At 37.3% G+C, this 18,265-nt stretch overlaps 3 protein-coding genes and 1 pseudogene across 3 annotated transcripts; 1 reads left to right on the plus strand and 3 right to left on the minus strand.

Moving 5' to 3' along the window:
* Positions 1 to 3,136: 3,136 nt before the first annotated feature.
* On the minus strand, positions 3,137 to 18,079 carry LOC144547984 (uncharacterized). Its single transcript, XM_078296669.1, has 2 exons — positions 17,915 to 18,079; positions 3,137 to 5,506 (listed from the first exon to the last, which is right to left on the minus strand). The coding sequence occupies exon 2, from the start codon at positions 5,384 to 5,386 to the stop codon at positions 3,389 to 3,391; it is 1,998 nt and encodes a 665-aa protein (XP_078152795.1). The 5' UTR covers positions 5,387 to 5,506; positions 17,915 to 18,079; the 3' UTR covers positions 3,137 to 3,388.
* LOC144547827 (acyl-coenzyme A thioesterase 2, chloroplastic pseudogene) lies at positions 11,167 to 12,219 on the minus strand (annotated as a pseudogene).
* Positions 12,571 to 14,652, plus strand: LOC144547828 (uncharacterized). The gene has a single exon (XM_078296512.1). The coding sequence runs from the start codon at positions 12,571 to 12,573 to the stop codon at positions 14,650 to 14,652; it is 2,082 nt and encodes a 693-aa protein (XP_078152638.1).
* Positions 15,045 to 18,046, minus strand: LOC144547982 (uncharacterized). The gene is made up of 2 exons (XM_078296668.1): positions 17,909 to 18,046; positions 15,045 to 17,581 (listed from the first exon to the last, which is right to left on the minus strand). Exon 2 carries the CDS (start codon positions 17,457 to 17,459, stop codon positions 15,282 to 15,284), a length of 2,178 nt encoding a protein of 725 aa, XP_078152794.1. The 5' UTR covers positions 17,460 to 17,581; positions 17,909 to 18,046; the 3' UTR covers positions 15,045 to 15,281.
* Positions 18,080 to 18,265: the final 186 nt, after the last annotated feature.

Here is an 18,265-nt window from a genome sequence, read left to right on the forward strand (position 1 = left end):
TAAACAAACACAACGAAAGAGAAAATGCCAGGGTTGTTGCTGAAGCAACCGGTAGAACACAACCCCCTCCTCCTGTAAGCCAATCATCTAGTAGCCAAGCCTCTACAAGTAATGCCGCACCTGCCACTGGTACCAGAAGAACTAGTCGTTTGTTAGGTTTATTCAGACGTGGTGGCAGATAAACTTGCTATTTTGCTTATGCGAATTGATTTATTTGGTGTATGTGTATGTGTATGTGTATGTGTATGTGTATGTGTATGTGTATGTGTATGTGTATGTGTATGTGTATGTGTGTATGTGAGTTAATATTATGTGTATGTGTATGTGTATGTGTATGTGTATGTGTATGTGTATGTGTATGTGTATGTGTATGTGTATGTGTATGTGTATATGTGTATATTATATAGTTCACTAAAAAAATAAAAATATAAAAAATCAAAGTTATAAAAATTTACGACATCACTCTGTAAATATATCAAATATTTTATTTTTTGGCATACGCATATTATGTACACATAATATTTTATTTTTTGACATACACATACACATATACATAAACCCTAAACCCTAAACCCTAAACTTTTTTTCACAAAATTATTCAAATCAAATACTAAGATTTCTCTGAAAAAAAAAAAAAAAAAACCACATGAGGCGCCCTAGGAGCTGGCGCCTCACCAGCCTTATGGGCCGCCCCAGGGGCTGGCACCTCACAGGGTATTTTGGGCCGCCCTGGGCCCAGGCGGTCAGGGCATCTATAAAAAAAAATTGGGGGCAGGGGCATATTTAAAATTTACATTTGTTTTAGGGATATTAATAAAAATGGCCGTGAATGCTATGCTTCCGATCGTAGTGTTTTGGTTTCCGGACATTTTTATTAATATCCTTAAAACAAATGTAAATTTTAAATATGCCCCTGCCCCCAATTTTTTTTTATAGATGCCCTGACCACCTGGGCCCAGGGAAGCCCAAAATATCCTGTGAGGCGCCAGCCCCTGGGGCGGCCCATAAGGCTAGTGAGGCGCCAGCTCCTGGGGCGCCCCATTAGGCCTATGAGGCGCCACCCCCCCAGGCACCCCATATGTAGTATACCCCTGAAAAAACTTAAAAATTACGTATTGCTCCCTCTAAACATCAAAAATTTACAAATTTACCCATTTTATTATTTTTTTTATATTAAAACTCATTTTACCCTTTATGAAAAGCGTAAAATATTTGTAGTCGGTTTAAGAAAAATATCAGTCTTATATTTAATCGGGTTTTTTAGAGCAATTGGTTTATTTTATCATTTACAAAATTAGGTTTTAGACCCTGCTATAGATTTTGAATATATATTTCATTTATTCTTGGGTGCGGTATTGTGTTTCAGTAGGCTTATATTATGTGAAATATCAAACAAGGATCTCAGTAGACTTTAAATTATATTTTCATATATTCTGGTTTGTGTGCATCTCAAAAAGTCTCATTTATTCCCCATCTAAAACATTTTTATGATTTCCAACTGAGCACATGGCTTATATTGCGGGCCTAATTTACAACTAGAAGATACTTTTTGTCAATTTGCACGAAATTAATTAATGTATCCAAGTTTAATTATACAACAGTCAGCAGTCAAAATTTTGCCAAAAAAACACACCAAAAATGACACTAAATTCATTTCGCTTATTAGAAGAGACCATAAAGAAAAAGATCTAGTAAAAAAAGACTCTTCACTCCAAGATTATAATTCCTTTACTGTGATTTTTTCTCAGTTAAAAGAGAGAGATAATTTGGGAGCATGTAAAAAGAGAGAAAATTTTGATATTGAAATCTTTGGGAAATCTCATCAGAGAGAGGGACAAATGATTTTCTTAAAAAGTTCAAAAGGTGTGGTAGTGTTAGAAAAAAAAAATTGATGTGCTTAATTTTAGGATCGTTTTAACAGTTATTTTAGAATATATCATAGGATAATTCAGGATTTTATTGATAGGTCCATTAAACCGAATTTTTTATAAATATCTAAAAAAATAATTAAATTTCAAAAACTAACCAAAGTTGGACAAGATTTCGAAATCTATACCAACCACAAAAAAATTTTGCGGTAATTCAGTCTAAAACCGCAAAAAAAAATTTCCGGTTTAAGAATTCCAAAAACACGGTTTAAAAAAAAAATTGGGGGTTTCATTTTTTTTTTCATTTTTCAGATTTTTTTTATTTAAATAGAAATATTTATAATTTATTTATTTTTTGTATTGAAATATTAGAAATATTTAATATATTTCTTTGAAAATAGATGGAATACTATATAATTTGATTTATTAGAAAGACTGCTACAAATAATCCGGATCAACATTTTTCATGTCGAATTTTTTTGCAACAGTAAGAAAAATTAATATATTTTTTTATGTGTTATTGGAAAAAAAATAAAAATGCTTGGATTCTTAGTTATTCATCCCGGTTCAAAAGTCACTTCTAAGTAAATACATAAAATATTGTCATCCTTCTAGTGCATTTAATTTCTAAAAAGTTGTGTTTATTTTTGAAATTTTTTTGTAAAGCTATTTAATGATTGTTATTAAAAAGAATTCTCAAAATAGATACAACTTTTTATAATTTTTTTTTTTTGCGGTTTTAAACTGAATTACCGCAAAAAAAAAAAAAAATTGCAGTTTGATTAGATTTCGAAATCCTGGACAACTTTGGTTAGTTTTTAAAATTCAATTATTCTTTGGATATTTATAAAAAAAATTCGGTCCATTAAATACCTCAACCTCCTAAAGTGAGCCTTTTGTAGAAAATGAAACTAAATACTCCATATTTCCTGGATCCCTGTACTGTTCCCGCAATACATAATCAGTTGAAAACTTATAAATCAGCAGTTCGTTCCGTGATGGTGCCTAATTGATCGGTGCATCAACTGATCTCTTAAAAATACTAGACCACACATTGTACCAAATATAAGGAGGATCTTGAGATGGAAGAGAGATTTTTGAGAGGTGGAGTTGTTAGTCTATTGATGTACATTTTTCAAGCCAGCTTACAACAAATAGAGCACACAATGTTCCAAATAAAATTGTCATTTTAATTATCCTTTATATGGAAGCAATCCGACTAGTTATGGCGCGTTGTCATCTGCAATCTAAAACCACTAAATATATTGCTGCAAATCACACAATATACAAACCATTTTTTTTTAATACACAAATCAAATTCTCATGATTATTATTTATGACATAAATCAACTTCCATGTCCAAAACTCTATTCCATCAACAATTAAATTACATGTGCAAATTAATTAGCACAAGAAATATTATATAACAATTTTCCAAAATATCAATAATAGGTAAACCGTAAACCCCATGTCTATTCAATTTCACCACCCTCTTTGCACAGCCCCTCAATAAGAGTGCACTAGATCACTGCATCAGGATCAACCCCTTTGGAAATCATTTCATAAAATAACTCCTTTGCTTTTGTAATTTCACCTTTCTCGCACAGTCCATCAATAAGAGTGCCGTAGGTCACAACATCAGGCTCATGCCCTTTAGAAATCATGACATCTAGAAAATTCAATGCCCGCTTAATTTCACCTTTCTTGCAAAGGCCGTCTATAAGAGTGCTGTAGGTCACGACATTAGGCTCATGCCCTTTAGAAATCATGACATCTACAAAATCCAATGCCTTATCAATTTCACCATTCTTGCACAGCCCCGTTATAAGAGTGCTATAGGTGATGACATCCGGGTCACACCCTTTGGAAATCATGACATCTAGAAAATTGAATGCCCGTTCAGTTTCACCTTCCTTGCACAGCCCATTTATAAGTGTGTTGTAGGTGACGACATTAGGCTCAAGCCCTTTGGAAATCATGACAAATACAAAATCGCTTGCCTTATCAGTTTCACCTTTCTTGCACAGCCCATCTATAAGAGTGCTGTAGGTCACGACATCAGGCTCAAGCCCTTCGGAAATCATGACATCTACAAAACCCATTGCCTTCTCAATTTCACCTTTCTTGCACAGCCCATCTATCAGAGTGCTATAGGTGACGATATTGGGCTCATGCCCTTTGGTAATCATGACATCTACAATATCTATTGCCTTCTGAATTTCACCTTTCTTGCATAGCCCATCTATCAGAATGTTATAGGTGACGACATTAGGCTCAAGCCCTTTGGAAATCATGACATCTACAAAATCCCTTGCCTTGTCAGTTTCACCTTTCTTGCAAAGCCCATCTATAAGTGTGTTGTGGGTCACGACATCAGGTTCAAGCCCTTTGGAAATCATGAGATCTACAAAATCCCTTGCCTTATCAGTGTCACCTTTCTTGCACAGCCCATCTATAAGAGTGTTGTAGGTCACGACATCAAGCTCAAGCCCTTTGGAAATCATGACATCTACAAAATCTATTGCCCTCTCAATTTCACCTTCCTTGCAAAGCCCATCAATAAGAGTGCTATAGGTGATGGCATCCGGGTCATACCCTTCGGAAATCATGACATCTAGAAAATTCAAAGCCCGCTCAGTTTCACCTTTCTTGCAAAGCCCATCTATAAGAGTGCTGTAGGTCACGACATCAGGCTCAAGCCCTTTGGAAATCATGACATCTACAATATCCATTGCCTTCTGAATTTCACCTTTCTTGCACAGCCCATTTATAAGAATGTTATAGAGGATGACATCAGGGTCATACCCTTTAGAAATCATGACATCTACAATATCCATTGCCTTGTCAATTTCACCTTTCTTGCACAGCCCATTTATAAGAATGCTATACGAGACTACATCAGGTCTACATCCTAGCTTAGCCATTTTATAGAGCACTATAGTAGCAGCCTCACCAGTTCTTTTCTCCCAACACAGGCCTTTGAGTATGGGGCTGAAGATCATGGCATTATTAGCACTGTAACCCTCTTTGAGAAACCGTCCCAGAAAACCAAACATTAGGTTGACCTGATTCATTCTAGCACAACAGTCCATCAAGATCGGATAGGTATATTCATTAGGACCAATTCCTTCAGCTTGGGTTAAGCGGGTGAAGAGGGAGAAAACGGTGGGGTAAGGGTTGTTGGAGGTTTTGGCGTAGTCTTTGAGGTAATGATTGATTTGATAGAGGTTCTTGGCAGCCAACAGCTGGTCAAACTGGTGAACCGCCTCTTGGTCAGAAATGGCATTTACTTTCCAGCGAGGCCTTTTCTCCTTCGGGAGGTTACCCTTCCAATGAGGCTGACGCCGTGAATTTGGTTTGTTGGGTTGAGATTCAGACTGGGGGAATGCGTAGCAGATAAGGCTGAGGCCTTGGCGAGAAGAAAATGGGGATGGGGATGGGGATTGGGATTGGGATTGGGAAGGTAAAGGTGAAAGTGAAAGTGAAAAGAAGGGGGCAAGAGATAAGGTTGACACCATCTGATTATTCTTATTTAGAGTGATCTGGTTTGATTAAAGACTTAGAGTCTCTTAATTTATCTCTGCCTCTTTCTAAAAATCTTATCTAATAAGGTTGAGTTTCGCTTCCAGGTTCAACTACTGCATTGAAGAATAACAACACATGACTAAGACAGATTGTGGGCAATAAAACAAAATGAAAAATGAGAAAAAGAACATGGGCTTTAATGAATTTAAACTGTTTTGTTGTGAGAACATAATTAATTTAAGACACTACTCCCATTTAAATTTGAGTTTCAGTTGGTTGTAATGTTGGAGCTCCGTGGTGGTATGGTCCAATGGAAAAGATGCTTGGCGTATAATTTATATCATTATTTTGTTTGTACAATTTTACCCCACTCTGTGAATGACAGGCAAACAATTTTACCGCCCTTGTTTAATGAATTTGAATAAATATAAAAAAAAAATCCAAAAGTGTTCAGCTGACGAATTAACTGCAGGCTCCACAAATCATAATGTTTTTTCAATCATTTTGATTTGCTCGTTTATAGGAAATTCAATAATTTAAAAGAGTATGCGGCCAGGTCCAATGTTGAAGGAGAACCCCTTCGATGAAATCACAACAGAACAATAGAAGGGGATAAGAGTAAGCTCGGGTATGGCCATATTAAATCTCAATTTTCAGAACATTTACAAGATTTATCGATTTTCTTCCTATCATAGACTTAAACTTGGAAAGATAACCAACCTTAACCTTGAGATAACGTAAGGGAGCGAGCGAGCGAGAAGTCAGTCGCCTGCAAGAGGCGAAAGCAAAAACAAGTATAAAATCATCGATCGTAGTCAAAAGATTACTAATTTTAAGAAAAAAAAATGTATTAGTGTAAACAAACCTGGGGAGAGAGAGCAAGGGAAAGATGGGGATTCGTTTGAGGGATAAGGTTTTCTAGCAAGCGCAAAGAGAAATGGATAAGGTTTTCTAGCGCAAAGAGGGATAAGGTTTTCTAGCTAGCGCAAAGAGAAATGGATAAGGTTTTAACTGGAAATTGGACTGTTCCATCTGCTTTGACACCAATATTAAGAAATCCGTACATTTTATCTCAAACCAGATTTGCTCCATTTCTGATCGGACGGTGTCCGTAGTGTCACTGGATGAAATTTTTTTTTTTTTACATAAAACAACATTCTAAAATATGCGCCTTCTATTTCATACCAAACGATCCTATCAGGATTTTTTTTTATTTTTTTTATTTTTTTTTATTTTTTTTTAGAATACATCAGGATTATTTCAGTTCGATCCAAAACCAAAACAATACGATCGGAAGGATAGCATTTCCTATTATATTTTTAATGACGTATTTCATGTATACCCCTCAAAAACTTCAAAATTATGTATTGCCCCCTCTAAACATCAAAACTCAAAAATTTACTCATTGTCTTTTATGCTAAAATTAATTTTAAATTTATAAAATAATAAAATATCCATTTTATCCTTTGTGAAAGCATAAAATATTTGTAGTATGTTTATAAAAATATCGATCTTATATTTGATTGGTTTTTTAGAGCAAATGATTCATTTTATTATTTCTGATATATACATAGTGACATGATTTTTTTTAAATAAAACTGTTTTTAATCTTTGTAACGGAACAAGCACTATTGGTGGGAAAGTATAAAAAAAGACTCCACCGATTCTAGGGGTCAGTGGATGCAAAAAAATAATTTTCTTCACCGATCTCTAGGATCGGTGGTGGAGTCATTTTCGGACCACCGATAATGTTGATTTTATATAAATGTAAAGTTTTTTGCTCTACCGATGGATCGGTAGAGCAAATGGTTTTTTGCCTCCACTAATCCTAGAAATCGGTGGAATCTTTTTTACAGCTTTTTCACGTGCAGTGCTTGTTCTGTCAAAAAATTTAAAAGCGGATCTATTTAAAAAAAAAAAAAATCCAGTGACATTTTATAACTCAGTCTAAACTTTATTTATAAAATTGGTGTTTTGGGCCTTACAATGGGCTTTGAATGTATTTTCCATTTATTTTTGGACCAGTATTGTATTTGAGTAGGCTTACATTATGTGAAATAATGATCTAAGTAGACTTTAAATTATATTTTTCATATATTCTGGACTGGGATGGTTACTGAATTTGTGTGACGGAGAACATCTCAGAAAGTCACTTTTATTCCTCATCTAAAACATTTTTATGTACTTGACAATCACTGTCAAGTTTTTCAAAAAAAAAACATTTTTATGATTATCAACTTAGCACATGAAAGCTATAGCTAGGGTGAGAAAAATAGCATGGCAGAGCTGGTTCTAATACGGAATAGCATGGCATATGTGTCGGTTACGTGATTTGACTCACATGTTTTGTGCTGTAATTATTTTTAAAAAATTTGACACATCACGTCACGTGCAAGATATAATCACAATACTGCACAACATGTAGTCACGCGGGTCACATGTAATTAGGACCATTAGATCTTAATCAAATAGTGAATCTTGAATAAACTAATCTAAATTATGATCAAATGATCACGCGAGTCACGTTTGGTTACAGTACATTTGGGTACAGCATGACCATTCGCATGTTATGACCAGTTGACCACCCCTTAACATTTTAATCACGACACAACATGACATATAAAAAATTAACTTGATCACAGCACGGTACAAAACGAGACTAAAATCATGACGGATTAGTCACCACACGACACGGCACATTTTTTTTCCACCATAGCTTATATTGCATTCCTAATTTACAACTACAAGATACTTTTTGTTCATTTGCATGACATTAATTAATCTCAATCAAATTTTCAGAATACGTAATATTCCACATTTTTTTATTCCTAAAATAACTGTTAAAACGATCCTAAAATTCAGCACATCAAATTTTTCTTTTCTAACACTACCACACCTTTTGAACTTTTTAAGAAAATCATTTGTCCCTCTCTTTTTTTTTTGAAAATTCTGACAGTGGCTGTCACATTTGTCCCTCTCTCTGATGAGATTTCCCAAAGATTTCAATATCAACTTGTTATCTCTCTCAACAAGACATGTAGTCTTAACGAATATCAACTTGTTCTCTCTCTTTAGACCTCATAAAACATATATATGTGCTTCTTCATTGTCCCAAATAATTTCTCTTGTTTTTTAGTTTAGAGTTGACATTAATATTTGAATTCTTTTAACTCTTTTAGTCTTCTTAGAACTCTGTGCTTCTTGGATCTCCCAAATATTTTTTTTTTCTTCTAACGTAGAGTTGACATTGACCATTAATTGTAAATTTGGGGAGCTCTTCGGGTGATTTTATGGGATGTTATAATGTGAATTTCTACCTACAGATCCTTCAGGGAAAAAATGAAAAAAAAAAAAAAAAAAAAAAAATGTTCATCCTTTATTATTTCATCAATTGAGAAAGATGTGACATGTGAGTTTACTGTTAGGCCTAATCAAGTGAAAAAACAAAATAACAGAATTGAACCATACAATTTAATACAATTTAAAACACAAATGTACGTACATTTGTATTGTAACAGTTCAATAAGTTAGCATCGCACATCAATTCAACTAAGTGTGCATTAATTATCTGAAAGTCGTCTCATCTCATTTTTACAATGTGCATTGATATTCGTACAAATAAATACGAAAAAAATTAAATGCAACATTTTTTTTTTTTTTTTTTTTTTTTTGGTGATTCCCCTCTATAGATATCTTTCACCCGCTTCTAAAACAGCATCCCTATATGCATTACCAAAAAGAACAAAAAGAAATATATACATGTCTACCATTTTCTTCCTATTTTTCCTCCTCTCTTTCACCACACCTGTGTTATCTAATAAAGATGATGAGATTGTGCTCCTCAAAATCAAGCAGCAGCTAGGTGACCCTGACATTCTCCAGAGCTGGGTAAAAGGCTTTAATTTTTGTGATTTCATATAACCAGTACATCATTGGGCTACGTAAGGATAGGATGCACCAACAGTACTGGTCGTGTACGCATTCTCGTTATGGAAACCTCTAGCATTGTCGCCCCCTTTCCAGATGCTGTTTGCGGTTTAACCGAACTAGAGAACTTCATTATTTATAATATGATGGGGCTTTATGGTTCAATTCCTCCCTGCATTATCAAACTTTACAATCTTCACCAACTTATCATAATAGAGACATCTCTATCTGGCTCCATACCTAGTTTTTACAACCATGTCAATATCACAGAAATCAATCTATCCGTTAACCACCTGTCCGGTACCATTCCACCATCCCTCTCTACGCCACCAAATTTAAAAACATTGGTACTTATGTCAAATTACCTCACAGGCACCATACCACCTGGACTCGTTCATGGTTCGTTTCCCACACTTCTACTTTCCAACAATAACTTAACTGGCGAACTACCAAAATGTTACGGATGGGTGGATTTCTCGGTAATTCACTTGGGTAACAACCGACTTAGTGGCGATGCTTCTTTTCTATTCGGTAAGCAGAAGAAGACAGCTGGCATTGTTTTGGCTTATAATTACTTTGAATTTGATTTAAGTCATGTAGAATTCTCGGATAATTTACACGCGCTTGATCTAAGCCACAACAACATATTTGGGAAAGTGCCGGAGTCATTTGCCAAAGCTGATGGATTGTATTATTCAAATCTGTCATTCAACAAACTCTGTGGAGAGTTACCTCAGGGTGGCAACATGTGCCGATTTGATGCTTCGGTTTTCGCGAACAACACATGCCTTTTTGCAAACCCACCGTCACCATGCTTCATGTCCATAGCACTTGAACCTGGAGCAGTACCTGTGTCCTAACCATCATTTTGATTTAATGCACAGAGTGTTTTAATTGATCAAACAAACAAATAATGCTTCATGTCCTGGCACTTGCACCTGGACCGGTACCTGTATCCGAACCACCATTTTGATTTAACGCATATATAGAGTGTTTTAAATGATCAAACAAATGAAGCATTTGATCATGTCATGTTGTTTCAATGTACTCAGAAATTCTCAATTCAATAAATTTGTTTAAAATCTCTATTTGTGATATTTGAAAATTAGAGGGTTAAATCGAATATATATTTCTTTAATGGTGAATTATTTTGTTAATAAAATTTTAGCGTTTGAACCTCTTCATGTCATCTTTATGATGCGTTTCTTTTGTATTTGATAAGTATCTCCCTTATCAAGAAAATCATTCTCTTAAAAGTGAATTTGCTCTTTGCTCTGGCTGCTCCACTGAAAATCAATTTGATTCAGATTCTATATTCTCATTTTATCTTCAACTTATTAATTCTGATCAACTGCTGGATATTGCGGAGTTATCATCAATTGCTTCTATAGCATACCTAAAAAGCAACAATTCTGAATTATTTTGGTTGTTGTTTTATCTTGCACGATGAAACGAAATACGCTTAAGAACACTGCTTTGTATAATTCAGATAACTCTATTTCAGTTAGATTTATTTTAATTAATTTACATCCATTTGAATATTCTGAAAATTATCCCAACAGTTATATAATTAGGAATGCAATGCAATATAAGCTATGGTGGAAAATTACGTATTGCAAATGAACAAAATGAACAAAAAGTATCTTGTAGTTTGAGATTAATTCAGGATACTTTATTTTAGAATAGATCATAGGATAATTCAGGATCTACCTAAAGTGGGCCTTTTGTAAAACATGAATACTAAATACTACATCTATTATTTTTGTAGAAAAATTAGTATCTTTCTTTTACATATTTGTTCTTATTTTGATATATAATATACTATACCTGTGCGATAGAGTTGTGATTATTCCCATATATGGTTATCGGTAGCTCTTGTATAGTTAGCACCGGGAGGGAGTTGTGTAACTTCAATTTGAATATCAATGGAAGAACGAGCGACATAGGTGACAGCACCGACTATTTTGAGATCAGTATCAGCATGAAGTGGCTTCTTTAAAACTATCCTATCCATAGATGCTGTCACATGCTATCCGTGTCAGAACAGTGTTGCAAATTGCATATTTCAAAATCAACTAAGATAGTTTGAAATTTTGGTTAGAAATGGAAAAATTGAACCGAGGACTGGTACAACCTAGAAGTACCATATTGGGTCATTATACCATGCCTGGAACAATCAACACTATACTAGACAATTTTTTATCCTAAAACTAAAAGCTCCTCATACGACTGAAATTGCAACTATTCTACCTTAAAGCTACTTACTGGTATAGATGCCAAGTGAAAATGACAAGGATTTGATGTTTAACAAATATTTCCAATTAGAGAAAGGGGAGGTAGCACAGTTGGCTAGGAGACAAATTCTAGGATTGTTGATTACCCAAAGGTCGAGAGTTTGATTCCCCTCACGACTTGGCAGCTTCTGCGAAGATTTAACAAAAAAAAAAAACAGTATTTCCAACTAGAGTGAGGCTATAGTACTATGCATATAATAACACTTTGGTCCATTTGGTCCATACTATGGATGCATATCTCCATTTGGCCTCTAAGTAAATTTTCACATGGAGACCATTGATGAACAGGTCAGATCAACTATTGGGATTTTAGATATATATCCATAGAGGCACAGTACTGTAGCCTCACTCTTCCAATTAATAGCAAAAACTAAGCTTTAAATTCACATGTGCAATCCAATTAAATGAAGAGGCACATGAAGGAAAAGATAAAGTTGAAAAGATAAATATACCTTGAAAGCAATAGTACCAGCAAGTGCATCAAGGTCCTCCAACAGTTCCCCAATTCTGACCTCATTCCCTGGATCCCTGTACTGTTCCCACAATACATAATCAGCTGAAAACTTATAAATCAGCAGTTCGTTCCGTGATGGTGCCTGCTTCATCGGTGCATCAACTGATCTCTTAAAAATACTAGACCTGGCCTCCTATAGCGCATTTGTCACCAGTGAATCATACCTGCCAGGCCGTAGGCTGATTGATTTGCCCACAGATGAACTGCATCGATTGACCCATCAATGGGACGGGATGATGACCTATCACTTTGGGGTTTTGGGTCAGTTGATTTTGGTTCGGTTTGGTCTAAATTTGGGGTGGTTGAAAAGATTGGTCGTGATAAAATGGTTATAAGGAGGATCTTGAGATGGAAGAGAGATTTTTGAGAGGTGGAGTTGTTAGTCTATTGATGTACATTTTTCAAGCCAGCTAACAACAAATAGAGCACTTGACAACTAGGGATGGACTTGTTAGCTAGAGCACTTGACAACTCGGCCTCTGTAGGGGAACTGACGGGGGTGAAAGTGGCACCAAGAGCAAAGGCGATCACCTCGTGTATCTATGCGGATGACCTTCTCTTACTTGGGGCGGCCACACAACATGAGGCTGAAACGGTGATGGGAACTCTCTATGCTTTTGCTGCTGTCTCGGGTCAAAAGGTGGGACCAGAGAAAAGTCATATCTGGTACAGTAAAGCCGTATCAGAGTCACAACAAATCATTATCTCACAAATCCTCCAAGTCCCACTAGGAGCCACGACAGATATGTATTTAGGGGCGCCAATTCAGACTGGGAGAGTCACTTTTGATTTCCTAATCGAAAAGGTGTCAGCAAAATTACAAGTCTGGAAATCGCGACTTCTTTCACCTGCTGGCAGACTGGTCCTGATCAAGGCGGTGCTGCTGTCAATCCCAATATACTACATGGCGACCACCTTTCTGCCTCAATCAGTGATCAACACCATCAATGGACTGGTAAGAAGGTTTTTTTGGGGTGCCGGGGACAAATCCAGATACCTGGCTTACATCTCATGGGATACGATTACAAAGCCGAAGGAAGAAGGGGGCTTAGCGGTGCGAGACCTGAAAGCTATGAATGAAGCCATGCTGCTGAAGGCACTCTGGAAAATTGCAGCAGGTTCAGATGCAATGTGGGTTCAAATGGTGGTAGCGAAGTATATTCCGAGAAGTAAGCTGTGGACTTCTAAAAGGACATATAACTGCACACCTTTCTGGAGAGCGATCATGAAACTGAGAACTCTGTTGTTGCCTATGATTAAGTGGTGCATCGGAGATGGGGAAAAATGTGAGGTATTCGGCCAACCTTGGTGCCCAGAAGCTCTGTGTACCATGCCGCAGAATGTGAATCAAAGGGACATTACAATCTCAGAGCTGACGGGACAAGAGGAAGACACCTGGGATGTGAACCGGCTAATTGACCTATTTGGGATGCAAGGATGTGTGCGAATAATCTCAGCTCTGACACCACCCAAACCTCAGGCTGGGGAGGACAAACTTATCTTCACGCAATCAACAAACGGTTCCTTTCAGGTCAAAGATGCATACTCTCACATAAGGGGGCTTGTCAACCTTCCACAGGAAGATCCAACTGGGATATGGCGCCTAATTTGGAAGAGGGGCAAAGCAGTTCCTAGAGTCAGGCTGTTTGTTTGGAAGCTCATACAAAATGGCTTACCTCTGAACATGACCATTGCCTCTCGTACATCTCAAGGGGATCCAACATGCCCCTCATGCAGTCAGGGGGATGAGAACCCTTTGCATCTCATCTTCAATTGCTCTTTTGCGAGATCATGCTGGTTTGGAAGCCCACTGGCAATAATGTCAGATGCGCTAGATACCGATGGAACGGTTAAATCCGCTTTCATCAACCTCGCGGCAATTACTGACAAGGAGAGTTGGACGGAGGCTCTCAACACATGCTGGGCGATATGGAGAACCAGGAACGATAAAGCCTATGCAGGTAAATCACCCACCTTCCAGCAATTCAGTAAGTACCTGAGTCAAATGAGAAACGAGTGTACAATTGCTTTTGCCGGGGATAAGGTCAGGCAAGTCACACCGAGGCCTGCTACTCAGGACAGCGGCTTCAATTGTATGACTGATGGATCTTGGATCTCAAACTGGAAGGGGGGTCTGGGTTTCGTGTTGAGAAAAGGGGACACCTTGGTAGCAGCAAAATCAAAAGGAGTAAGGGCATGCTGCCCCATACAAGCTGAGGCGCAAGCGCTGCTCGATGCAATTCAGTTTGTCAGTGCTGAAGGAATTGACCAGTGTGTTTTTAGGTCTGACTGTGAAGTTCTGGTAAACCTGTGCTCATCCCTACAACCACCAATTCAGACGGATTGGAGAGCTTTTAAAGAGGTACAAGAGATTTGGGAAAGACTGAAGAGAAATCAACGGTACTCATGCGAATTCCTTGCTAGATGCCACAATGAGCTGGCTGACCTTCTGGCAAGAAAAGGAACCAAAGAGGATTGGGAAGTCATGGCATACACTTACCCCCTGTTTAATTTTGATTCTTAGATGTTTCTGACTTCACCTTGTTTAGATGTCGTCTAGTGTTAGTTTATTTAGTTTTTAGTTTCAATTTTCCACTATTATAGAGGTTTATGATTTCAATTAAAGGAAGGGGGAAAGAGTAAAAAGACATGAGACCTTAATGGTTCCGGTCTGTCAGTATGAGATGGAGGGTCTTTACTACGATACAAACTTATGTAATCCAGTGTTTCTGTGAAATGGAATGCCCACGGGCTTTAAATTGCAAAAAAAAAAAAAAACAACAACAAATAGAGCACACAATGTTCCAAATAAAATTGTCATTTTAATTATCCTTTATATGGAAGCAATCCGCCTAGTTATGGTGCGTTGTCATCTGCAATCTAAAACCACTAAATATATTGCTGCAAATCACACAATATACAAACCATTTTTTTTTAATACACAAATCAAATTCTCATGATTATTATTTATGACATAAATCAACTTCCATGCCCAAAACTCTTTTCCATCAACAATTAAATTACATGTGCAAATTAATTAGCACAAGAAATATTATATAACAATTTTCCAAAATATCAATAATAGGTAAACCGTAAACCCCATGTCTATTCAATTTCACCACCCTCTTTGCACAGCCCCTCAATAAGAGTGCACTAGATCACTGCATCAGGATCAACCCCTTTGGAAATCATTTCATAAAATAACTCCTTTGCTTTTGTAATTTCACCTTTCTCGCACAGTCCATCAATAAGAGTGCCGTAGGTCACAACATCAGGCTCATGCCCTTTAGAAATCATGACATCTAGAAAATTCAATGCCCGCTTAATTTCACCTTTCTTGCAAAGGCCGTCTATAAGAGTGCTGTAGGTCACGACATTAGGCTCATGCCCTTTAGAAATCATGACATCTACAAAATCTAATGCTTTATCGATTTCACCATTCTTGCACAGCCCCGTTATAAGAGTGTTATAGGTGATGACATCCGGGTCACACCCTTTGGAAATCATGACATCTAGAAAATTGAATGCCTGTTCAGTTTGACCTTTCTTGCAAAGCCCATCTATAAGTGTGTTGTGGGTCACGACATCAGGCTCAAGCCCTTTGGAAATCATGACATCTACAAAATCCCTTGCCTTATCAGTTTCACCTTTCTTGCACAGCCCATCTATAAGAGTGTTGTAGGTCACGACATCAGGCTCAAGCCCTTTGGAAATCATGACATCTAAAAAATCCATTGCCTTCTCAATTTCACCTTTCTTGCACAGCCCATCTATCAGAGTGCTATAGGTGACCACATCAGGCTCATGCCCTTTGGTAATCATGACATCTACAATATCTATTGCCTTCTGAATTTCACCTTTCTTGCATAGCCCATCTATCAGAATGTTATAGGTGACGACATTAGGCTCAAGCCCTTTGGAAATCATGACATCTACAAAATCCCTTGCATTGTCGGTTTCACCTTTCTTGCACAGCCCATCTATCAGAGTGCTATAGGTGACGACATTAGGCTCAAGCCCTTTGGAAATCATGACATCTACAAAATCCCTTGCCTTATCAGTTTCACCTTTCTTGCAAAGCCCATCTATAAGAGTGTTGTAGGTCACGACATCAGGGTCATGCCCTCTAGAAATCATGACATCTACAATATCCATTGCCTTGTCAATTTCACCTTTCTTGCACAGCCCATCTATCAGAGTGCTATAGGTGACAACATCAGGCTCAAGCCCTTTGGAAATCATGACATCTACAAAATTCCTTGCCTTGTCAATTTCACCTTCCTTGCAAAGCCCATCTATAAGAGTGCTGTAGGTCACGACATCAGGGTCATGCCCTCTAGAAATCATGACATCTACAATATCCATTGCCTTGTCAATTTCACCTTCCTTGCACAGCCCATTTATAAGAATGCTATAGGTGATGACATCAGGGTCATACCCTTTGGAAATCATGACATCTACAATATCCATTGCCTTGTCAATTTCACCTTCCTTGCAAAGCCCATCTATAAGAGTGCTGTAGGTCACGACATTAGGCCCGTGCCCTTTGGAAATCATGACATCTACAAAATCTAATGCCTTATCAATTTCACCTTTCTTGCAAAGCCCATCTATAAGAGTGTTGTAGGTCACAACATTAGGCTCATGCCCTTTGGACATCATGACATCTACAAAATCCATTGCCTTGTCAATTTCATCATTCTTGCACAGCCCATTTATAATAATGTTATACGAGACTATACCAGGTATACATCCTAGCTTAGCCATTTTATAGAGCACTATAGTAGCAGCCTCACCAGTTCTTTTCTCCCAACACAGGCCTTTGAGTATGGGGCTGAAGATCATGGCATTATTAGCACTGTGACCCTCTTTGAGAAACCGTCCCAGAAAACCAAACATTAGGTTGACCTGATTCATTCTAGCACAACAGTCCATCAAGATCGCATAGGTATATTCATCAGGACCAATTCCTTCAGCTTGGGTCAAGCGGGTGAAGAGGGAAAAAACGGTGGGGTAAGAGTTGTTGGAGGTTTTGGCGTGGTCCTTGAGGTATTGATTGATTTGATAGAGGTTCTTGGCAGCCAACAGCTGGTCAAACTGGTGAACCACCTCTTGGTCAGAAATGGCATTTGCTTTCCGGCGAGGCCTTTTCTCCTTCCAATGCAGTTGGCGCCATGAATTTGGTTTGTCGGCTTGAGATTCAGATTGGGAGAATGCATGGCAGACAAGGAAAAGGCCTCGGCGGAAAGCAAATGGGGATGGGGGTTGGGATTGGGAAGCTGAAGGTGAAAGTGAAAAGAAGGGGGCTAGAGATATGGTTGATGACACCATCTGATATGATTATTATTTAGTCTGATTTGGTTTGGTTACAGATTTACAATCTCTTAATTGATCTCTGCCTCTTTCTAAAAATCTTATATAACAAGGTTGAGTTTCTCTTCCAGGTTCAACTACTGCATTGAAGAATAACAACACATCACTGAGACAGATTGTGAGCAATAAAACAAAATAAAATATGGAAAAAAGAACATGGGCTTTAATGAATTAAAACTGTTTTGTTGAAATTAGGAACATAGTTAATTTAAGACAGTACTCCCATTAAAATATGAGTTTCAGGTTGCTTGAAATGAGAACCCTTTCAATGAAATCACAACAGAACAATAGAAGGGGATGAAAGTAAATCAAGAACATTTTTACACCTTAAAACTAAGCTCGGGCATGGCCATATTAAATCTCAATTTTCTTCCTATCATAGACTTAAATTTGGAAATATAACTAACCTTAACCTTGAGATAATGAAAGGTAGCGAGAGAGAAGTCAGTCCCCTGCAAGAGGCGAAAGCAGAAACAAGTATAAAATAAGAAGAAATGTATTTGTGTAAAGAAACAAGGAGAGAGCGAGAGGGAGAGGGAGGCTTCTGTCGAGAGATCTCAATCGCAAGAGAGGGATAAGGTTTTAGCTAGCGCAAAGAGAGAGAGAAGAGAGAGAGAGAAGGGTTTTTAACTAGAAATCGGATCCGGACTGTTCGATCTGTTTTGACACGAATATTAAGAAATCCATTCATTCCATCTCAAACCGGATTTGCTCCAATTCTGATCAGACGGTGTCCGCAGTGTCACTGGGATGAAACAAAAAAA

Source organism: Carex rostrata, chromosome 32 (assembly GCF_964058835.1).
Source record: "Carex rostrata chromosome 32, lpCarRost1.2, whole genome shotgun sequence".
NCBI lineage: Eukaryota > Viridiplantae > Streptophyta > Magnoliopsida > Poales > Cyperaceae > Carex > Carex rostrata.